Source organism: Pongo abelii, chromosome 1 (genome assembly GCF_028885655.2).
Source record: "Pongo abelii isolate AG06213 chromosome 1, NHGRI_mPonAbe1-v2.0_pri, whole genome shotgun sequence".
NCBI lineage: Eukaryota > Metazoa > Chordata > Mammalia > Primates > Hominidae > Pongo > Pongo abelii.
In genome coordinates this window covers 131,010,247-131,035,091 of record NC_071985.2, presented here as the reverse complement: position 1 = coordinate 131,035,091, position 24,845 = coordinate 131,010,247, and the positions used below count along the sequence as shown (strand labels likewise).

Below are 24,845 nucleotides of genomic sequence, written 5' to 3'. Positions count from 1 at the left end.
ATATCTAGGACATTTAGCAATTGTGGATGGTAGTGAAGTGTCGAAGAGACCTAGAATGCATTCATTCTAGCTCAGTAAGTTCTTAATGGGTCTAAAGTACTCCCAGAGGTGAAACTGAATTGACTAAGACAAGTGGAAGCAGTACTAGAACACTCCCTAAATCGGACAACATAGTGTTTGAGGGACCTAGAGAATGGTAACTATATCAAGTGCTTGGTAGACAGGTCTTAAACACATTTTAAGCCAATGGCACCATCCCAGGTTCACTGAACCCTGGGCTATTTGGAAGTAAAAAAGAGGTAACCTATAAAGCATGCAGAAATGACAGGAAAAAATGACTGGTCTAATTTTTGTGGCAACAAAAATCTGAAAACAAAGAGAAAGCATCTAATAACAGGGGATGTGTTAAATAGAGAAATAGAATATGAATGACCCATTATAAAGAATAAGATAGGTCTCCATGCTGTTAGTACTCAAAGCAACAATTTTGATTCACCTAGGAGTTTGTCAGAAATGCAAAATCTCAGAAATGCTCATCCAGAACTACTGAATCAAAATATACGTTTATCAAGATTCCCAAGTGATTCCTATGTCTATTAAAGTTTGAGAAGTACTGCTCAACATAGAAAGATTTCAATGAGAAAAGCAAATGTAAAGACCTTCATAAAATTTGATCTTTTTTGTTGCTTTTGTTGTTGTCGCTGTTTTTTATGAGACGGAGTCTTGCTCTGTCACCCAGGCTGGAGTGCAGTGGCATGATCTCAGCTCACCACAACCCCCACCTCCTGGGTTCAAACAATTCTCCTGTCTCAGTCTCCTGAGTAGCTGGGATTACAGGTGCACGCCACTATGCCCAGCTAATTTTTGTATTTTTAGTAGAGTCGGGGTTTCACCATATTGATGACTATCACCTCAAGTAATCCACCCACCTTGACCTCCCAAAGTGCTGGGATTACAGGTGTGAGCCACTGCGTCCAGCCAATCTGTTTATTCTAAATCAAATACAAATCCATGCACACACATATAATCAGTAAAAAGTTATTTTCATTGAAAAAATGTGACTTACAAAGGGATGACTTGTTCAGACACAAATTTTTGTCATCAGATAAAGTGGCAATGCTAAATGGATCAGCCAGCTGTAAAGTTCCCATAGTTGATACCTTCCTTAGAACTATAATATTGAAAAAAGGCAATGAATACTGCCTTGGGCTGCCTCAGTTCTTTGCCTTTTTTTCACCCTTTTCTGTTCCCTCTGCTGTCTTGACCCATCATCTTGCCCTATTTGGATCCTGTCCTTTTAGGACATATTACAGTCTGGCTTATCTTAAAACTAATTGTGTTATGTGGGTGTGGGGTAGGGGCAGGGAAGTGGCCTTCCCTCTGTGAGCTCCATGAGGTTAGAAGCTGTGTCTGACTCATATCTTCCATTTCCAAGACCTTACATGGAACCAGGCACAGAGTAAGTGTTCAATGAATATTTATTGAGTAAAATTATCTTGGGTTTTTAATAGTAATAATAAGTACTTAGAATTTTAAGGACAGTCTTCTTCTTCCTGTCTCTGGTTAGGCAACAGCATTATAGGAATGTAAGTATTTCTTAATTTACTAAAAGTTTAACATTCAGAAAGCTTTATTTTTAATTTTTAAAATATTTAATCTAGCACAAAATTACTAAGACAACGTTGGAAGCATGGTAACGCCATTGTGGGTAAATGCAATGCTTTCAACATAATTTTCCAACTTCATTTGTGGTTAAACATGTATAAGGAAAAGCCATTTGCATTAAAAAAACTGTCTATGTATTTAAATACGGCATTTGTCTGTGAGGACACCTATCATTTAGCATGGCTGATATCCTGGTAATAATTCTATGTACCTGGGCCAAGTCTATACAATTAGAAAATGATGGGCAAGATAAGGTATTCTGGATAAAGTTAAAATAGCCTGTCTTTATTTCTGCCTTTGATTCACCCTGTAAAGTTAATTTTCAACTTCATTTGTGTTACAGGAAAATGCACTGAGATAATTTTTGCTAAGGCTTGATGGTGACCTATATTGCAGAATCATGTGTAATTAGAGGAGCTACGTTTGGGGCAATGGCTAGAGCTAGAGCTGTCTAATTGGGCAGGATTTGGCTTCAGGTTGTCTTAAGCATCTCTTGCTGGTTGTACCTAGGATTGTTTAGTTTCCCACTGGCTATAGAGGCCTACAGAGCATCCGTTTCCTGATGACACAGGAGACTGGATACCCATGACGACCTGAGTAGGGAAGGAGAACTGTCTGCTATGTTCCCTCTTTTTGTCAGCTTATCTCTGCGGTTGTTCTGTGATTCAGCTTTCCAGAGGTGTTTCTGTGATTAGGATCTCTCAGCATAGCTTGGCAAGCTCATTGTTACCCTTCCCGGATAATTCTTTTGGAATTTTTATTTATTCTGGTTCTTTGTTTAAATAAAATATCTGGGGCTTTTCTGGACTTAAACACAAATTAACTTAGATTTTCACTCTCACTCATAATTAGTGAGGTGGCTACTTGAAAAAAAAAGTTCTATTAATTAAATGTGTTTGGATAGCCTTGAGTTTAACACATATAAACCGATTTCTTGACTGTAGGACTTAACAAACACTTTAGTAGTAAACTGTGTATTAGAAATCTTCAACAGTGAAGTATCATGTACAATGTTTCTTAAACTTATGTCATTGGTGAGGATGATGGCAGTGTCCTATTCAAAAAAATCACACTTTAGGAAATATTGACTTAGATTACAAGACATCTTTAACTGTACAGGGAAGCTACATAGTTAACAAACAAATAATTTTTTAGGTGAGCAATTTTAGTTTTGGCATACTAAGGCCTGAAATACTGTGAAACCAATTGTATTTTTTCTAATATTCATTAATATAAATACCTGTTAAAATGGTAAATAGAGCATCACTTAAATAAGTATGGATATACCAGTGGGATTTTGTATGACACTAGTATAGCATTGAGAAAATGCAAACGGATCTGTTACAGCCACAACTTACTGATTGAGTGACAATGGAAGGTTTTCAACCTAAAAACCACCAGTTTTCTTTTATATAAACTTAGAAAGATAACTATCCCTTCTATAAGGATTTAATGAAGTAGATACAAAATATAATACAAAAATTTACTAATAATGGGAACTATTGTTGTAAATATTGTCTTTATTAACAATATTCCCTTATATATGACTAAATCAATCTTTTTGGTTAAAAGTGAAGGAGGTGCTTAAAGGTCATGCTCTTGTTTGCCCTTTGGTGCCTTGGATATATGTGAAACTATAGAGAGATAAGCAAGGGACTGGCTCAGTCTGAAATACTGTGATATCCCAGACATCTTTTCTTTGGATCAGTGCAGCAAACCAGTGCTACTTAACCTCCTTCAGACCACTGTAAAAGAGTGCACACAATTTACGATTCCTCTGTTGCTCTGAAACTACCGTATGGTAAGTTTAATACATCTACCTTGTGGTGACTCCAATTTTGTTAATAAATTTTGTTTTTTGTCATTTATGTATTAATAAATTTTTAAAGGTATGATGTTCTAGAATTTCTTGAAAACATTCAGACAAATTACATGTTGGATGGATGGAGTGGTCATATTAATTTCTATTATTATTTTCAACCAACCAATATAATGCTTTCATACATTTTTGCTTTATTCATCTTTCACTAATTCCCAGTTTTATCATAGCTATGAAATACATTTTACTTTGAAGCTGTAAAGGGAATTATCCACTTTCTGACATTTATACTTTATTTTAATTTTTTCAACTGATTTTTGAAGAAATGTTTGAGTGTATGTGTAGGTGTGAGTATGTAATGCTATACTGAAAAATAGCAACACAGAAGATAAAGTATGGTGTCTAAGAAATCTCTCACCTTAGTTTATGTAGAAAAAAAGATATTTCTGGGTAGAAAAGAAGATTGGTGAAGAAGGTTGATTATCTGAAGGGAAATACAATTTAACAGGAAAGCAAAATTGGATGTAAAAGATTAGATCTTTTTACTAATGTAAATAATTTCCCTGGTAAACAAACAAAATATATATTTGAATTTTTATATAAATAAAAAAATCAACTTTGGAAAATAAACTCAAGAATAATCATAATTCTTGCTCTGTCACCCAGGCTGGAGTGCAGTGGTGAGTTCTCGGCTTATTGCAACCTCCGCCTCCCAGGTTCAAGAGATTCTCCTGCCTCAGCGTCCTGAGTAGCTGGTATTACAGGTGCACACCACAATGCCCAGTTAATTTTTGTATTTTTAGTAGAGATGGTGTTTTGCCATGTTGGCCAGGCTGTGTTGCCAACTCCTGATCTCAGGTGATCCACCTGCCTTAGCCTCCCAAAGTGTTGGGATTACAGGCGTGAGCCAGCACACCTGGCCTTGTCATGGTTTCTAATAGTCAGATGCATGTTAGCTGAAGTCATTATTCTGAATGAAAATGACATATGCTCTTGTTGGATGACAGATATTGAGGGATCCGAAAGGATGGGATCTTACCATAAAAGGAGGCTTAAGAAGAAAGAGCCAATAGGTGATGATAACTTCAAGCAGAGGGGAAGGAGAAACAGATTAAGCTTTGTATAAGCACATGAAAAAAATCCTAAAATCTTAGAGCATCAATATACTTGCAAATAATATATACAGAGGAAACTTATTTTCACTATGTAGCAGTGGAAGAAAGTCACCATGGCAGCCTGAAATTGTGTAAATAATGAGTGTCTCTGTTAAAAAACTTGATGATTTCATTTTTCTAGCTTCTCTTCATTTTTTGTTAAAAAAGTTTCTATTCAATGCCATAAATGTGTGGGTGATCATGAAAATGACATCACACAGAGTCAGTTGTTAAGCATGATGTCCTCTAAAACACATACTACCTAATTTATCTTATTATTCCTAATGACATTTAGAATCCAAACACGTCATCTTTCCATAATCTGGCCACCCCAGCTGTCTTACTACATTTAGAGCCCAGCACAGTGAAAGTCTGAATGAGAATATTTCACAGAACCATTAATTGGTTTTCCTCCCTCCCAACTAAACATAAATAACCTTTCATGAGCTCACATTTATGTGTAAAAGAGAATAAATCAAAGACATTCTGCATTTGATTGTTATGAATCCATATTAAGTAAATTATGGAGAGAATGGTATTGAATGAAATTGAAGAGCTTAACGTTAAAAGAAATCACTTAGAGAATGATGATAAACACTTGGAATTATTCATTATCTGTCCAGATAGCTTGCATATCACATGCAATTATTTTAACTTTCTTGCAAGGTTGTTATGAGATTCAAAAGTTTGAGCTCCAAGAGTCTAGTGTGATCCTGAGAGTCGAGCTGAATTTTTGGCATTAGAATAAGATGCTTTTTTTTTCCTTAATGAGATATCAACTAGAGATTAAGATATATGGTAGAGAGCCAGTCTTAAGGTGGCAAGGTTAGAAAAAGTAAAAAGTCATAGAAATAGGACAAAGACAATAACAGGAAGCTTGAGGTAACCCTTTCAAGGATCAGAAAAAAAGCTTATTTGAGAAGGGGGACAAAAATCAAAAGAATCCTCTTCATTATTATCGGCTCTACCATATTTCCTTTTGAAAGAATGGTCGATTTTACTAAAAATATGCATAGGGGACACAGGACACCTACCTTTTCCAGTAGTTGGCGAAGTTGCCTGCTTTTGGCATCCCGAGAACACAGGTTTTGTTCTGGAGCAACAACTGTGCAAATGCACCGCCCATCAGGATCCTGAGCTGAGCTGTACACCTGCCACCCTTCTTTAGGACTAATCTGAGTCTGAGGAAACCAATGGGAAACATAAAACACAGACTCCTGTTATAGGATAAAAAGAGTGTTGGTTTGTAGCATTTCAAGTAAAACACTTTTTTGATAATTTAACTTTGTGCTTTCATTCTTTAAAGTTAGCAGGGAGATATTAAACAATTTATATAGGCAGTATAGCTTCATTCAGTATACCCTCCTTATCAATGTCCAAAACAAGATCCTTTCTTGTCTTCAGGTGCCATATTAGTAACTGATTTTGATCTCATACTATTTCCCAATGCTTTTTCTGTTTTGTGACATTTTAATGCAACTTTAGAAGCATCTAGTAACTACTTAATCACATATGACTCATCTTTCTACATAAGATCTTCTTAACAGTAAATGGCAATTACTAATATTAATATATTATTTTCTAATTATAATTCATGTGTGATATTCTGAAACAAAGTCCTGTTTCAAGGAGGTTTCCCATATATTGAAGGCTTAATTATTAATAAAGTGGAAAAGAGATCATTGACGACATAGGGTAAAAATAATTAGACCAGCACTATTTTGCAAGAAATGCAGACTCTTAGAGGACTTAGAGTTTTTGGCAGAGTCTGCCAAATTGATTTTCCCAAAAACTTCTGTACACTTATCACTCTACCTTCTTAGAACTCAAGTGTGAAGGGGTGGTATTCCAGTTCTACTGTAGTTTTTCTATGATTTATGCTTCTAGATTTATCTTCTGTACCATCCAACAGAAACCTTTAACCAAATCGGTTTGTGTGCATCGTGCAAGCATGCCATATTGATTCATGTCTTTTTATGTCGCTCATTTCATTTTTCCTGCTTGGAATGCCTCCTTTATAAACCATGAATTTATTCAGTCCTTGTGATTTCTACCTGTTCTGAAGAAACTGTCTGTACTATTCATTAGGTATTTAATGTATATTGTCTAGAATTGTCATTTGCCTTTCACATATCTCACATATCTCATTTCAACAATTAGCTTATATCCAGCTATTTTTTTGGTGTTTTTTTTTTTTTTTTTGTAGACAAAGCCTCACTCTGTCACCCAGGCTGGAGTGCAGGGGTGAGATCACAGCCACTGCAGCCTCCTGGGCTCAAGAAATCCTCCCACCTCAGCCGATATCTCAGCTCACTGCAACCTCTGCTTCTCACGTTCAAGCGATTCACCTGCCTCAGCCTCTTGAGTAGCTGGGATTACAGGCATGTGTCACCATGTCTGGCTAATTTTTGTATTTTCAGTAGAGATGCGGTTTCACTATGTTGGCCAGCCTGGTCTTGAATTCCTAGGCTGACGTGATCCAACCGCCTTGGCCTCCCAAAGTGCCGGGATAACAGGCATGAACCACTGCAACCAGCCCACCTATTAGAAATGTAAATATTTCCTATTTGACCTATCAAGTAGACTCTATCAAGTACAAAGATGAGCATTATTATTTTTTATGAAATCATTTTTCAGCAAGAACATCAATAGACTTCCAAATAATGTATACCAAACAAATTTATTTTCATAAATAAATTTCAGTGGAAGAAAGTTACCACATGTAGACTTGAAATTCTGTAAACTAGAAGTGTCTATATTAATAAACTTGATGGTTTTATTTTTCTAGCTTCTCCTGATATTCCATTAAAAAGTTATTTTCATTATACAGATAGAAGCTATTTTAGTAGAGTTGGATTTCACCATGTTGGCCAGGATGGTCTCGGACTCCTGATCTTAGGTAATCCGCCTGCCTCGGCCTCCCAAAGTGCTGCGATTACAGCTGTGAACCACCGCGCTGGGCCAGGAGCAAATTCTTAAAGTAACTAAAGCATGAACCAGGCTGACTTCTTTCTCCACAGATTTACCATAGTGTGTGGAATCTTCTGTCTCTAGAATTCACAGCAGAAGAGACACAATCTCCTGTATACTTTGTCCTAGGTTCCAGCTCATCACATACCATAAACCACCACAAAGGTCTTTTTCTTCTGAAAGCTTTAATGATAACTACTTCTAGGTGCTGATAGGCCTTCCAACAACAATCATGAGCAAATATTGGGGATGTTAAAAATTATAAACTCAAGAAACTCACGATGATACCACAGTCATCATCCTTGATCTATTACGTAAAGGAAATGGTACCAGACATATCTTTTGAATGTCTTATCTTCTAACTCCTTTAAAAAAAATTAATTCATAGATGTTTCCAATGCTGCCTTTTATTTTTGGGGGTCAGACTTGCTAACATTCTCCCCATCCCTTCTTTCTAGCTCTTATGCTTGAATATCCAGTTAGGGTGGAAAGATGTACTTAGAATTATACATTATTCAAATTAGATAAGATCTTAGAGATTACTGGGTTAGTATTATTTTTGAAAATGCAGACTACCCACAGAATGGAAATAGAAACAGCTTAGCAGAGTAATTTCAATGACATAATTAAAGGTTCAAGTTGAGTAACAGTATGCGATTGATATATCTGGACATAAGCCCTGCAGTTTTAGCTGGGCTTCTCCTAACATTGGATGCAAATCTAAAATATGCCAGAAAATTGAGGCTTGTCACTAGGATAAATTAATCTATTGGACAAAGGATGAGAGGCCACCCAATTATAATATTAAAATATTTTAACAGCAGTCCAAACACTGATTATTAAACCTGGCAGCATTACTATTGATGTGCACTTGCCAAGTGTTTGGCTAACTAGTGTGGAGCTCATCATGACAGAACTCCATGTCAGTTGCTCTGTGGAACCAGGGAAGTGGGAAAGGTGAAGAGGGTTTAATGTTCATTTAGCATTTCCCCTGAAGTGCCAGTTCAATAAAATTAAAGACTCCAGACTTGTTTGTACTTCCAATTGTCTTATTGTAAGAATCAGTGAAAAGAGCCATGACCTTCTCTACTACGGAGTTACTTTGAATGATCTAAGCTATAAAAAGCCACCCTTTTTACAGAAAAAGGTAACTCAAAAGAGGAAAAAACCTAATAGAAAAGATGAGTGCTTGACAGTCCTGTGGGTTTTGATAGAGACCTCTGTGTTGGAGTCAGTGATAAATAGAAGCTTTATGAGTGTTTCTAGTGTTCTCTTTTAGAGAACCCATGCTGGCATTGAAAAGAGAATCAAAATAAAACCAACTAAGATCTCGGATGGAAGGACGTATTCAGAAGTTTTTTGGATACCCACAGGAAAAGACTTGCTCCAATTTTAACATATAAGAACAATTATTTAGGTGTCAATAAAACATGCAATAGGAATAGCAATCATCAATGGAGTTCTATTCATTACCTGGCAGTTCACATGTGCTATTGCTTTTGAATATTATAATACCCCTATGGACTAGGTGGTGGTATTCTGCCTATTATACAGATGAGGAAACAGACTCAGAGACAGGAAGGAACTTGTTCAAAGTCATGCAGGGAGTATCAGCCAGCGAGTAGGGAGATTTGTGTAAATCTGCATTTTAGGCAGACCTGGGATTTGTACTGAGATAGTCTTATTTCAGAGATTTTTTTTTTTTTTTTGAGACAGGGTCTCGCTCTGTTGTCCAAGCTGAAGTGTAGTGGGGTGATCTCAACTCACTGCAACCACTGCCTCCTGAGTTCAAGTGATTCTCCCACCGCAGTCTCCTGAGTAGCTGAGACTGTAGGCACACACCATCGCGCCCAGTTAATTTTTGTATCGTTTTGGTGATGGGGTTTTACCATGTTGCACTCCTCGGCTTCCCAACAGAGAGTGAAATTTAACCACCACACTACACCATCAATTATTTTAATACCCTTTCATACATAATGATTATAACCTTGGTAGCATTTTCTGAACTGCTGTGAAGCTCAGTGCTTAGACCTGGAGGGTACATATAGTTTATTGGGACCCAAAGCATTAATAATCACAGTGATTACTGATGCAGTTCTCTTTGAACCTTTCGTGTTAATTGGAAGAACTAAATGAAGTATTGAGCAGTTTTTGATATTGTAAAACTCATAAAATATTTAAGAATGCTCTAAATAGGAGAATTAAAATTATAGTTTTAACAATTGTATTGCAAATCTGGATTATTTGCTTATAACTTAATTACAAAGCTGTGCTTTATAAATATAAAGCTACTGTATGACAGTTCTAAAGCTTCAGGGGCTTTGTAATAGGAAAGAAGGATCTTGAGGCTTGACAGGTAAAAGTAAAAAATAATCAAACTACCTTGCATTTCAATAGATTGTTTGCTTATAAAATCCCTTCTATTGTTTTAGTCTCACTTTTCTTGAACGAACTATCCTTAGAAATAAACAGTATTTAAATTTACTTATGAGGAAACTGGAAACTAATACTCAAAGAACTTAAACATGTTTTACAAGTCATCCATTTAGTTAATGCCATATATAGGACTTATACCAGCTTTCCCCAGTTTTTAGCCCGGAGCTTTTTATGCCCATCCTCTTTGGATAAATGTAGATAGATCATCTATGTCCATTCACCAGTAACCCTAAACACTGCTATAGAGAAGACAGGCCCCAGTGTAGTTGATGAGAAGAGATGTGCCCAGGCAGGTAGAGGGCATTATCCAAACAGCATGGAAACAAGTAGCCATTAGTGCCTCAGAGGAACAGATAGCAGTAAAGGCTCTGCAATATATAGTCAGATATTCCTGTGGAAGGCACGGCAATCATTTATCAGGGTCTCGATGGAGGGCAAAGTAAGAGAATTCTGATCCTTTGAACAGAAGAAAAACAACTGATTGAATATTGCTAGATTTTTTGTTTTATCCTGATTTTCTGGGTATTTCATAAAAAGGACAAAAAGGGATATAGCTACTGAAAGTGTTGTACAAATGGAGGAAATAAAGCTTAAATAAATCTGCTGATTAAAACTTACTTGATTTAGAGTGGAGATACCTGAGTGATGAAAAATCCCTGATAAATTTTCTGTCTGAAGATAGGCTTCGTCCCAGAGAGTGACATGTGGTTTAGCATGATAATGACTTCAGTTGTGGAGACAAGAAAATGTGAGGACAGGAATTAGAGAGATGTCGACAGACCACGCCAAAAGAAGCTGTGTTCTGGAGGACGTGTTAATAAAGATGTCACTGCATAGCTGTTTTCTTGCTATTACTTATAAGAATACTTAGGACTGAATAAGAAACGCGTATTCTTCACTGAAGGAAACCTCCAGGCTTTAAGAAAAAACAACTATAAAAGAAATAATAATAATAATAATAACGAATAAAAACCAAAGACATTATCAAATTTAGGTTAGGGTGCAGTGGCTCAGGCCTATAATCCCAACACTTTGGGAGGCTGGGGCAGGTGGATGGCTTGAGCCAAGGAGTTTGAGACCAGCCTGGGCAACATAATGAGACCCCCTCATCTCTAGGAAAAATACAAAAATTAGCTGGGCGTGGTAGCCTATAGTCCCAGCTACTCAGTGGGGTGAGATACGGGGGCCGCTGAAGTGGGAAGATGGCTTGAGCCTGGGAAGTCGAGGCTACAGTGAGCCAAGATAGTGCCATGGCACTACAGCCTAGGTGACAGAGTGAGACTCTGTCTCAAAATAATAATAATAATAAATTTAGGTTGGTCACCTCTGCTTATGCTCTTTGGAAATCACAACGACTTAGACTTAGGGAGGTCCTTAGAAGTCATATTTAGTCCCATGTCTTTCCACACAATGGAACATCTACAAATTCTCCTTGTGTTTCTATTCGACCTCTGCATGAAAGGGATTTCACTGCTTTACAGGCAGCCCCCTCCACTGAAGAAAAGCAGGGGGCATGAGCCGAACTTCTCTCTCTGCCGGTTTCCTTCTTTGGCCCTACTTTTGCTTCAGCACTTAAGCTAAAATAAATCTACTCTCTTATTCATGTGATGATTCTTCTATAAGAAAGCAATGATCATATTCTCTGTCACCATCAAGATTTGCCATTCTGTTCTCTCACCTGGCTTCCCTCCTTAATTTGTTCAGTTGCCCTATCACGAAATGAGCATTACCTAAGAGTTTAGGGAAGAAAAACAGAACTTGGGGGGAAAAAAGTCATATAAAAATCAGTTAAATCAAATATCTTCATCCAGGACTAAAACACATTGGTTAATTGAGGTTAAGAAGCTTAGAAGATATTGACAGTTCATTTCAGGGTATTCTACTCATTTTATAGAACTTTAAATTGACTAACTCATCAAAGTAGTTATTCATGAGGAAAAGCCAGCTAGACCTTTGAAAATGTACCAAAACAAATGACAAGCCCACAGGTTCCTTCGAGGCCTCTTCCCACCACAGCAGTAGGGCTGACTGTTTGAGAACAGCGGGTGTCTGCTGAATGTCCTCAACTTTTTTAATTGCTCTTTCCCAGGGTCTTCCTGGTGTGAAGCCCACAGTGTGAGGGATTTCTCAGAAGCTCAGCCTCTAGGGGAAGTTACTCTGCATTCAAGAGACGCGCCAGAGGGAGCCTGAGCCTTCTGAGAGCTGAGGCTTCCTCTGCTCAGAAACCAATGCTTCCAAAGGCTGATGGGCCCAGTGCCTATATTGGAAGGGGAATAAAAAAGAAAGAAAACAGGGCCAACAAGAAGGATGAAGGAATGTTTCAAGATTCTGAGAAAAACAAGAGGGAGCTTATTCCCCTAATAAGGTGCTGTATTTAACTACTTACTAATAAAAACATCCTGGAAATTTTAAAACCCCTTTCGGCTTTTGAGATAATCAAATGTGCCCTGTTTCAGAGGCACCTGCCATAAATTGATTTAATTGCCATTTAATGATTTAAACCCTATTTTTCCTGGTTTTCTTTTTCCAGGTCATCTGAAACTATCATTTTAAAAAAGGACTATGATCATATTTGTGTAAATCTCCTTTTCTTAAACCATCGTATTTATGTTAATTTTTTTAACCTCTGCATATTCCATGAACATTCAGATTTCAAGACCTACGCGTGCATGTGCGTGTGCGTGTGCATGTGGTATATTGCAAACTCATCCCATTCATACTGTTTAAAGTGAGAACATGGAGTGAGAAAATTGATGAGAAGAGCTGGTTTACTACCTTACAACAATACCTTGAGCCAGGGAGCTGTCAACCCTTCCTTCTAAGGGAAGAGTTTTGCTGGCCCTCCATGTGGAAGCAGCAGTAAGGGTCCCTTGGAATTATTTGAGAGGCAGCAGGAAGAATCCCCTAAGCAAATGAACCACTTTCACTGCTTTGCCACATGCCTAAAATGCCAAGAATGGATGATTTTTTTCTTCTTTATAAATGCAAAAACTTTGGGAATCGTTATGACATAGTTGAGAGTATAGCTTTTCTCCAATTCTGTGAGGCCAAGGAGATGAGAAAATATACTTTAAAGGATGAAGGTGTTGGTGTGTATGAGGGAAAGAAGAAGAATCTAGGGACATGGAAACAATCTGAGCAGGGTAGTGAGAACCTAGTGGGGCACCAGGGACCAAGAGGACCAATGACTGGCAAAAGCAATGGTGAAATAGCTTTGTTGAGTAGGGAGGTAGTCATCTAACTTGGTTCTACACTTGCCTCTGCCATTAACCACATGGGGGAAATCTGATTGGTGGCTTAAATATTTCCAGTTAGTCTCCCCATTTGTAGAATAATGAGGCTGAATTAGATCAGTCATATTTCCAGCTAAACTCTTGAGAGCCCTAAGATTTCTAAGGAGATATCTTGACTGAGGCAAGGAGTTGATTGTGTGGGGAGATAACACATGGTGGAGGCCCAGTAAATGCCTCTCCCAATCATTTATTATCTGACCTATGAGTTCTTTTATATTTTGAATTTTCATTTTGTTTTATTCGAAAATATTTATTTAGCACATATAAGATTTAATTTGAAAAAAAAAATCTGCTGCTAAAAATAGTATGAACATAACTGGCTTGATGGTTTCTAAGATCCTTTCCACCTTTCTAGCATTAACATTTTATGTTCCTAGTCTAAGAGATACTGATGCATTCATTCTTCACCACGGGAATCTTAAAGTATGAGCACTCATTTGGATAATTAGGGAAATGTCATAGACATTGCTCTTCTGTAAAGCATACCTAAAAAAAAAAAAGAAACATCTAAAAAAGGTTTTCTCCATTCCAGTGAATACCATTTACTGATTTATTTTCAGTAGCCATAGTGAAACCTTTTCTACATTTTCTGTTTTTGTTCTTCTTTTTTTTTTTTTTTTTTTTTTTTTGCAAAGGGGGGGAATCAAAAGTAAGAATTGTCTGTGTCAAAACATACACATACATACAACAATGCTTTATATTTTTCAATCAGTAAGTAAAGATATTTAATTTACTTGCAAGATAACTAGAAATCCTAAGAGAATCATGTATAATTTTGGAAATTTAATTCTCATCAGTCAACAATAAAAAAAATCACTAAGCCAATGTCTATATACATAAAAAAAATACATGTCAGAATCAAGGTGCCAAGTTTGAAATATAACTCATTCATTAGTACCTCAGTTTACATTCACTATCCTGCAAGAGTTAATTCAACAATGATGTTGTTGAAATCTGGTACTTCGACATTGAAAAAAAAAGTTGGCTCAGTAAATATTAGATAACATAAGTTTATGTTTTGTAATTGTTTATTGATGTCTATCTTGCTTTCTTTATAACTCCAAATCTCTTTTACATCCTTCCTGCCAGGCCACTTCATTCAGGTAGGGAAGAGGATCTCAGCAATGGAGGCTCTGGGGTTCCATAAGTAACCTAAGGGAAATGAAAGTGTAAAAGCAGGTCAAAGTGTGGCTTGTATGTGCTCTGCTGGTGCCTTAAGCACTGGGAGAATCTGGAAAATTATTTAATTATTTGGTCAGACTATACTCAGTTAAGTAACATTGGTTGATAGATTATTATTAGTAACTGCAAATAACACTTGGAAATGGAGGGCTACTTTTCTTTCCATGTCTGACTTTTTCTGATCCACTGGAGTAACCCACATGAAAGTGAAAGCCCCTGGTTTTGCTTCGGTACCTTTTATTTCAGGGCAGAGGAATTATTTTCTAAGAAATTCCTTTAATTTGAATTTGTAAATTTCTATTTCAAAAAACAATAGTTTTCATTTTTCTTTGAAATATCGAACATGTTGCTCACTGAGCCTTGCTTCAAACTATCAGGAAATACTTTGTTAGAAAGTAGGGAGGATTAAAAAACCATTAATTTTAGATGAATGAAGATTATACAAGATAGTCTTGTGATAGGAAGTCTTCATAAAATATTAAAAATACAGGAAGATGTTTTTATCAAGTAAGTTTTCTATTGCTCATGTTTCTTAGCTTTCTTAAAGGAATTTTGGGCAGGCTTTAAATTGGCGAGTTTTTTAATTCATTTATGCTTAAAAGATGTTAGTTTCTTTGAGTGAATTCATTGCAAATAGTCACAGGCGTTGCATTCCAAGGAAGAATCTGCTGTAGTAAAACTAGATTTGACAGAATATACTTTGTAGCTTACTTTGTGGGAAAAATTATGAAGATTTTTACAGATATTAAAATAAGTAAAAGAATAAGAAACAAAACATATATACATATTTTTAAGAATTGCCCAAGCTTCGAAGTAATATAGTTAAAGCTTTTCACCCTTAAGAATTTAATGACTCTAGTATTCTCTTTCATAGCTCATTTCTCAAGCAGTCCATTTTTGGGGTATAACTATAAAGTGTTTGTAAATAAATAAATATGATGAAAGTTACCACATAGACACTACATTTTTGAAGCTGACCTGTAAAGCGAGACGCAAAATCTTAGCCTTTGCAATTTACAAAACAAAGCCCACTAAATGCACTCACTTCTCAAGATGGCCAAACCCACCGCAGTAACTTACTAAGGTATCCGGAGTCGACAGCCTCGTGGTGTTCAGTCCCACCAAGGATGGGAGAGTTTGGGACATCCAGTTTGAGATCATTGCCATGGTACTAAGCACAGCGCCAAGCTTCAGCAGTGGAGGACTCATTGCTGTGGAGCTAATGAGTTTTCATAGTGACTGATTAAGATCCCGGTGCTGGGCTGGCAGCGGGAGGCGTGACTGCAGCGCGCCACATCTACAGCATGAAAAGAGATCAACTTCCCCAGCTCTAATCACCCAGGAAAGCTTACGGAACCTCCTTCCCCTATCCTCGTGGGAAGTGCCCTGCCCTTCTTTTTCCTCCCTTACCAGACATTTTGCTGTATCATCAAACAAAATATTCTTGATAGGCTTGGTTGGTAATTATCAGAGAGCAGAGGTTGGAGGCAGGCGGAAACTTGAGCTTTCCCAGCTCCACTTTAGTTAGTTACCGTCAACAGAATCCATTTCCTCTGGGGTTTGTGTAAGAATAATCAGCTACTCTTTATCTTTCATTAAAAAAAAAATACACCTTTAAATGGAGGTCTGCCAAAGTGCACATTTCAAACACCAAACTTAATATCTACAGATTTCTCTGGGCAAGGACAGAGTGCTTTCAGGAAGAACATGAAAATAAAATCTGCAAATAATTTTCCAGATGATCATATTGAGAGTAGGAGATAATTTTTTTTTTAGAAAGTAACCTAAAATTAGCATCATTGCTTTAAAAATATAGTCAAAGATTAATAGCTACTGCTTGTGGCAAACATTACCTTTAGGCATCTTACACCTGAACAGACAGAAAAGAGAAAAGAGAGCCTTGCAGAAAAACTTCTGTTACAGAAATTTTATACGTGTTTCCAGTTTTGCTTTTGAGAATGAAGGCTTTGCTTCGTAGGTGTTCAGTCACACAGGAAACTCAGTTAACTCTATTTTCAGTTTGTGAGGAATGACGGACTGATATGGAAAGTCTGTATCTTGAGAGAACATGTGATTTAGTATAAAGGGCACAGGACTTGGACTCAGGAAGTCTGAGGATCTAGTATTTGTTCTCCTCTAGTTAGCCATGTGACTGGCCAGTGACAAGACTCCTTGGCTTCAGTTTTTTCTACAATATAAGGATGTTGGAAAATATGCTCTCCAAGGTCCCTTCCAGCTCTCAAATTCAATGATCTGTTTATTAGATTCCATTAGCAAGTGTGGTATATAGAATCCAGGGTTTATTGGTAACTTTATTATATTGTTTTCATAAATACTATAAATTTCCCACATCCAAATCTCAGTTTCCAAATGAAAGAAATCAGAGGTCTTTGTCTTATCCAATATATGTGTTTTAAAATAAAAATATAAAGAGAGGACACAAAACAATATATGGATGAATGAAAATTAAATGAAAAGAAATTGGTTACAAAAAGGAAAAATATTGTTTCGATTTCTTAGGAGAATTCTGGACTTGTTTGTATTTGGAATCTTCAGCCAAAGATACATATTTTTATTAAATAGTTTTGGCAGGAGAAATAAATAAAATGTCCTTAATAAAATTGAAAGAGATACATATTTATAGTGTGTGTATATTTTACTTTCAAAAACAGCTTTAAAATGGGGTGGATGCTAAAAGACTCCTCAAATCTTCCTTGCAACTATTAGCTTAGAATCCAGGCCATTTTATTTTTTCAAAATATATCCAAATGACTTTAATCAACTCTTATTTTTTAACCACAGTGCCCACAAAACCAAATATTATTACTTTTCTATTCTTTCAAAAATCATGCCATATGAAAAACCAATAAAGACACAATATTTTATGTATTAAACTTAGCAGCAAGCCCTGTGAAATTTTACATTAGTATTACAATGTGTTAATGACAAAAAGCAAAGTGGATTTACAAATCTAATGTTGAAAAATACACCTGGAACTCTATCTTACTTTAATAAAGAAGGGGGGGTGTCTTTTCAAGAGCTTAATTTCCAAAATTGAAAGACAATATACATATAATTACTAGATAATTTAAGAAATGAGGTAGCAGATGGTAATTATACTTATTAATGAACTATCAGCCTACAAAATAGTAGCATTTTTAGAAGAATATAAGATTGAATATCAGGGGAAAACAGTGCTCTGATTCGCAAATTATAAAGAAAGGAAGAAATAGAGAAAAACAACACAAATGGAATGCTTCTTGTAATTTTCCAGAGATGCAAATTACTACACTAAAGAATTGAAGTAGAACAATGGTAAAAGTTTATGATTCGGCGATGTTTATGAACAACATAGAAGCTAAACTGTGTTGTTTTTAGAACAGGTTTAAATGATACACATTGAAGTAGAAAAACTCAAATTACAATAATTATTAGTTGTGGGAAATTAAAACAACTGCAATTTGCAAAGAGCTAAGTAGTTTGCAGTACTCTCATAGTCTACGTAAGTGATATCCATTTGAAAAGTTGAGTCCTAGTTTGCAAATGGGAGAAGGGATTAGTCTATTTAGAAGTAGCGGACTGTGTTTAGGGCAAGCAACCCAGTAATTGCAGAAGTTCCACAAGCATAGTGTGAATGGTAATGATATTACCACTGGCAATAAGATGAGGCTGGAAATGCTGGCTGTGACCAGCTGAGGGCTTCAGGGTCACCCAAAAGCGTTTGGACTTTATCTTGTATGTAATTCAAGAGTTTAAAGCAAAGCAGTAAGATCATTAGTTTTATGTTGTGAACCATTGCTTTGTCATTTTTATGACGCAGGATAGGCAGGCAGGGGCTGCAGAGACTGGAAAGCATATCAGGGACAGGAAGGTCACTTAGAGGTATAGTCTCACAGTTTGGGCAAGAGATGATGAGGTCCTGAAATAATAAACTGTCAGTGAGGTTCAAAAGGATGAATTCCATAAAGGTTTGCACAACAATTGGCAGTCCTTAGTGACTGAATAAATGTGAGGCAGTGGAAATTACCTGGGAAAACTTTTAGTTTTGGGGTTTGGATGATGAGTGTCAATCATCAGAATAAGATACACAGGTAGAAGCATAACTTTATGAAGAAGATAGAATTTATTGTCAGCTGATATGCATTACCTGTATTACAGAGGGTCACTGGATGATAATGTGCCCCACACCTAGAGTTCAGAAAAGAATTAATTTCCCTAGGCCTCAACAACTTAATGGACTAGTGAGAATAATGTGTCCTACATGTATGAAAAAAATGGTCAACTTAAAAATGCAGTTTTAAAACTACCACGATTTTCATTTATTCAATTCATGGTAAACTATAAACTTAATTACTTATACAGTCCTTAAAAATAACAAACCAAACTCTCTCTATCACTAGTAAATAGTGAAATATTACTAAATCTAGTAATCTCACAAAAAATGTGACCTGACTACACACTTATTTTCTTTGTAGAATTTCATAGTGGATCAATAACTATATAACCTACAAGTGTGCATTATTGCTCATGGAATGCTGAAAGCTATTGATTAATATATTTATTCATTAGATTTTTTATAGTAGCCTGTCCTTTTTATTACCCAGAGAGTATATTTCATGATAGACTTATATAGTAAATAATAAATAAGCAAATAAATATTGAGTGAGAATGACTCATAGGTAATTTACATAATATTGGCATGTTCTGTCATTAGAATTTTATTTTTTTCTTTTATTTGTAGAACAAAAGTTAAATGTTGTTTTAATGACCCTACACAGACATATAATAATATATATTTCCTAGTTTGGGACTGTATGTATAGTACATGTGGGAAGGTTTCTAGAAGATACACCCTAGGTGGATATGAAAAATCAATCCTTTGTAAGGACATGGATGAAGCTGGAAACCATCATTCTGAGCAAACTATCGCAAGGACAGAAAACCAAACACCGTGTGTTCTCACTCATAAGTGGGAATTGAACAATGAGAACACTTGGACACAGGAAGGGGAACATCACGCATCGGGGCTTGTCGTGGGGTGGGGGGAGGGGGGAGGGATAGCACTAGGAGATATACGTAATGTAAATGACGAGTTAACAGGTGCAGCACACCAACATGGCACATGTATACACAAACCTGCACATTGTGCACGTGTACCCTAGAACTTAAAGTATAATAAAAAAAAGAAAAAAAAGAAAAATCAAGTATATGAAAAAAACCTGATGACCACATAAAATATGGTAGAAAATAAACAGTTAATGAGGTAATTGTGACCTAAAAGTTTGACTTTAGGTAAAATGAGAAGAGACTTAGGTTGCTTGCTAAACAGTAAAAGCTTTAAGAAGAAATAGTGTACTCATACTTTATTTTTATTATTTAAAACAAAATTTAAATTTGTAAATGGCTTCAGGCAGAGGGGAAAGTGGCTTATTAGATATAGTTGTAAAGGTATAAATATGGGGCTGAAGAAATTATTGAAGAAGGAAGAGGAGAAGAAAAAAAGAGATAAGAAGGAGGACAGCAATTGGGTAGAACATCGAAAAATGAACTGTATTGACTGATTAAACCAGAGTGACCTCTAGAAAAAAACAGTGGGCTCTCATTAGCAAATTAAGTAGGAAAAATAGGAAGAGTAACATAAAATAGAAGAAGGTGGAAGACAGAGTACTTGTGTTGAAATCACTTGGGGAATGCTGGATACCCTGGATGGGGTGTGGTTTGAGAGTGACCAGGTACATAAACAGCTCTCCGCCCCCTTTGGCACCTTAAAAGCAGTTTAGTGGATAGTCTTCCAGATTCTTCCACTTACTAGAAAGATACCGTTGACTAAGTCAGTCTCTCAGTCTCCATTTTATTATCTGTAAAATGAAGATAGAAGTACCAATGTGAAATGGTTATTTGAGAGACTGAATGAGATGACATATTTTGAAAGTGTCTATAGTATGTCAAATGCAAAATAAATGGCAACCCTATTTTTGACAAGAAATACCATGATTTGAGCCAGCCAAAAGGAACAGACCAGCTGAAGGAACAATCAGGCCTAGAGAAGGTGGAAAGTTTTGCAGCTTTGCAAAGGGGTAGCTGAGTGGCGCTTGGAGTATATGCTGTCTTGCAATTCAGTCACCTTGGGTGAAGAGAATAATACGACTTTGCTGCATGACACCATCAGTCTGTGGCTCTGGGGCTAATAGTCCAATTCAAAGTAGAGGAAAGGGACTGATTGCTATTTTTGCTTCCCTCTTCATTGAAAAGTCGAGGTAACTACTAGAAAACTTCCATAAGGTCCCACTACCGTATCTGCTTACTTCCTCACCTGTGCCCACATAGTGTACCTTCCTTTTCGTTGCCATGGATACATTGACTGTGTTCCTAGATAAGGCAGACCTCTCCTCTGTGCAATAAATCAGTTGTTTTGGACAATCATGCATAAGAATTACTTGCAAGCCTGTTAAGACCCAAATTTCCAGGTCTCACCTGAGTCTGATTTAGCTTTAGGACAGGACAAAATAGTTTGCTTTTCTAACAAGCTCCCAGATGATGCTGATGCTGCAATTCTTGGCCCACCCTTTGAGTAGACAGCCCTAGGTTATATCTCTCTCACCTACTCAAAGACAACTCTTATTTCCTCTTTTTCCAACGTCAATAAATTTTCCCTCTTTAGCAGATCATTCCCAGCATCACTAATACCACCACACTTTTCCTACTTTAAATGCAAACAAACAAACAAACTTTCTTGATCTTATTTTCTCTCCAGGAATTCCACCATTTCTCACTCTCCCTTTACAGCATACCCTCTTGAAAGAATTGTTTATACTCACCATCTTCAATTTCTGTCTTCCTAATTGCATTTTTGTTTACACTTCTCCACTCTGCTGACACTGCTTTCATCAGGCTACCTGTGACCCCTAGATTGCTAATCTAGCAGTCAATTCTCAGTCCCCAACTTTGTTAACCTATGGGCAGCATTCATGAGAATTTACTTTCTCCTTTTTGAAATAATTTTTTCACTTGGCTTCCAGGATGCCACACTCACTAGTCTTCCTCCAATTTTATGACCTCTCTTTCTTAGTGTCCTTTGCTGATTCTTCCTCATCTATACGCTAATGATTCCCAAATTCATTTTTTCCCAGCGGATCTCTCCTATCAATTCAGAACTGCATATCCAATTATCTACTTGACATCTCCACTTCAATGTTTAATAGACATCTTAAATTTAGCACATTGAAAAAGTGAGATCCTGTTATGGCTCCCCCAACCCCAGAAAAGAAAGCAAAACAAAAATACACCAAATAAATAAACAACAACAAAAATACACATGCAGCCATTCCTGCAATCTTCCCATTTCAGTTAATTGGCAACACTATGGTTAAGTTGCTCAGGCCAAAAAGTTGTTTCAATCTTCATGTCTTTTCCTCCACATCTCTGATCAATTCAGCCAGCTAGTGTCTACTCTCAACATATATCCAACATTCAAGTATTTTGCACCATCCCCGCTGCCACTGTGCTCCTTCAAGCCTCCATTGTCTTTTTTCTGGATTGTTACAAAAGTCATGAGTTATTGACTTTGTATCACTTCAGCCCATTTGTTACTGCTGCACACCAACATTATCTTGTTAAAATATAAATCAAATTATGTTATTCCAATGCCTAGATTCCCGTCTTTCTCATGGTGAAGGTCAAAATATTTGGCTTGCACTATAAAGTTCTACATGATCTGGCCTCCTCTTATCGCTCTGATTTCATTTCTTTTAGCTCTCCCCTTTGTTAACTCCACTGGAGCCACTCTGGCCCCCTGGCTGTTTCTCAGAGATGCAAGGCAATCTTTCACTTTAGGGCCTTTGCACTTGCCCTTCTCTTGTGGAATTACAATCTCTCAAATATCTTCTCACTTCTTTTTCTCCTTCCTCCCAAGATCATCTCTCATAAGATCTTTTCTGGCCACACTATCTAAAATGTCTACTCTTGTCACCTGGTTGCTTTATATTGTCTTTTGCTGCTTTACTTTTTTTCTCCTTAGAACTAGGTAGCATGCTATATATTTATACATCTTGCTTATTATGTTTTCTCCACTAGAAATCAAGCTCCATGAGGGAGAAATGATTCTTGGTTTCTTTACTGGGGTATTCTTAGCCTAGAAGAGTGTTTAGCACACAGTAGTTTCACAATAAATATTTATGAGAGAAATGGATAAATGAATATGTTACTATTTAATTTCTGGCCTGCTCTCAGATTAAAAAGGAAACCATTTGTAGTGTGAATACACAGTAGAGCCTATTCTTGCAAAACAAACCAGTATAATATATTCCAGTATTGTGTTTTGCATGTATGTTTTTACGTGTGCATGATGGACCTATATGTGGGTAATGGATAGTGAAAAGTACTGAAACATTATGCTTATAGTTACATGTATTTTTTCCTTCCATTTTTTACATGTAGAATGCAAGCACTTTTGGTCTAAGCCAAGAAGTACTAACTCCAACTTTGATTCTGTCTTCTGTTGATAAGCTTCACAGGTCACTGGAACCCTACATAAATATGGAAGCAATCTTTTCTTCTTCTTGCTTTTGGCTAGCCAAATTTTTCTCTAATAGCGTAGGGGTGGTAGAAGGGACTGTATGGTATGTAGAGAATATTTTTAAAAAACCATTTCACTATCTATATTTATATCAAGTATCATGTTGTACACCCTCAATAAATATGATAAAATTTAAAAAGAAAAGACAGATTTAAAAAAAAATGGTTTAGAGAAGATAGAGATCTGAGTCTCCTTTCACCCAAATCTCCTTCAATTTGGCCCTTGGCAACCAATTAGGGACCACTTGCAGGTCCTAGAATCAGTGCTTTGTCATTTTTGCCTTGAGGGTTCAATATTGTCTTAAAAGTACTCACTAATGAAAGAATGAATTTAGAATGGAAAACATTTGCAAAGTTCTTTAAAGCAAGGATTTCTGTCTTCTCGTCTTTGCCTTCATCTGTGAAGCTGACTGATGCTCTATAAGCCTGGGGGATCCTCCGTTGGCAGCTGTTGTTGCTACTTCAAAGGAGAAAAAATGGATGTGTGGGAGAGAAATATATTCAGGGCAAACATGTTTTTTTTTTCTCTTTCTACTCAAAATTGAAGAAGTGGGAAAATATAAATCCAGGATTAGTCCAGAAATAAAAATGAAGAATGCAGAGTGGTGTGACAGAAACCTTCAGCTTAGTCACTACCTTGTTTTGGGGCTTAGGTTCTTCAAATAGGAAATAAAGATATTAAACAGAATTTCCTACGTAGCCCCTTTCTGATATAGCGCCACTCACAAGAGCTCAGTCTTTATCCCTGCAGTCTCACATGTACCCTTTCACTCCCTGTTCTGGCACTAGTAGATGACTAGCCATGTGACCTCCCAGAGCTGTGGTGTTCTTGTGTGTAAGTTGGGGATAATAAGAGATACTCGTTGGTATTTTTGAGGATAAAATAAACTGCTACATAGAAAGCCCTGTTACAGGGCCTGGAACATGATCAGTGCTCAATCAATGTTTGCCATCACTATGCAAAAGAAATATATGCATCTTCTACCTATCTTCATGGAAGAAAGCATAAGCACAAATGTTAGTGACAAAGAAGCAAAGTTCATCAAACTTTGGAGTAAATTAACAATATAAAAGTTTATCTTTAGAGTTTAAATATTCATCTTTCTAATATGGTTTGTTCATATGGATTGACTTCAAACATTCTAGAAAGTATATAAAATGTGCCTGTCTTATGTTTTATTGAGAAGCTTTCTTATTTAAGCCTGTCATCCAGGCACTATTCTAAGAACTTTACGTGTATGAAGTTGTTTAATCCTCAGACAAACCTGATGAGGTAGTATTGTTATTGTAACCAGTTTATAGTTAAGGAACTGAGACACTGAGAGGTGAAATATGTTAGCTGAGGTCACACAGCTAATAAATGACAGGGCCAGTATATGAACACCCATAGTCAGATCCCAGATAGTGTATCATTAGTTATGCTATCTCACTGTGTCTCATACACACACTCACCTCATAGTTATGCAAAAAAATAGCCAACATTGATTTCAAATTTTGTCTTTTTAAAATAATTAGAATTATGTGGGTGAAGCATTATAGGTTAGTTATTTGCATGCTCTATCAGAGTGCTAAAAGCTAAGCACAAAAACTAAAAGCAACATGTCTTCACTTATTGAGTTTATCTTTGAATGTGATGGAGCAAAGCTCTCATCAGGGAGTCATTGACACTCAGGTAAGGGCTTGGTCCCCCTGCTTTATTTTCACTGCAATCTATTTTCAGACTTTTCTAATTCACCCAACTCACTAGGGCAG

At 36.6% G+C, this 24,845-nt stretch overlaps 1 protein-coding gene across 2 annotated transcripts in view; it reads right to left on the bottom strand.

Annotated features, from left to right (window-relative positions):
- The window catches only part of OLFM3 (olfactomedin 3), a 192,884-nt gene that overhangs the window by 29,653 nt on the left and 138,386 nt on the right, over positions 1–24,845 (bottom strand). The window contains exons 1-2 of one of the 2 annotated variants that reach the window (XM_009247258.3): positions 15,600–15,888; positions 5,673–5,819 (exon numbers count right to left, since the gene is read on the bottom strand). In XM_009247258.3, the coding sequence (XP_009245533.1) occupies positions 5,673–5,819; positions 15,600–15,728 (276 nt within the window). In that variant the 5' untranslated portion in view covers positions 15,729–15,888. Of the gene's footprint in view, positions 1–5,672; positions 5,820–15,599; positions 15,889–24,845 lie in introns of those variants that run through there. The other variant, XM_002810546.4, reaches the window with a different exon arrangement.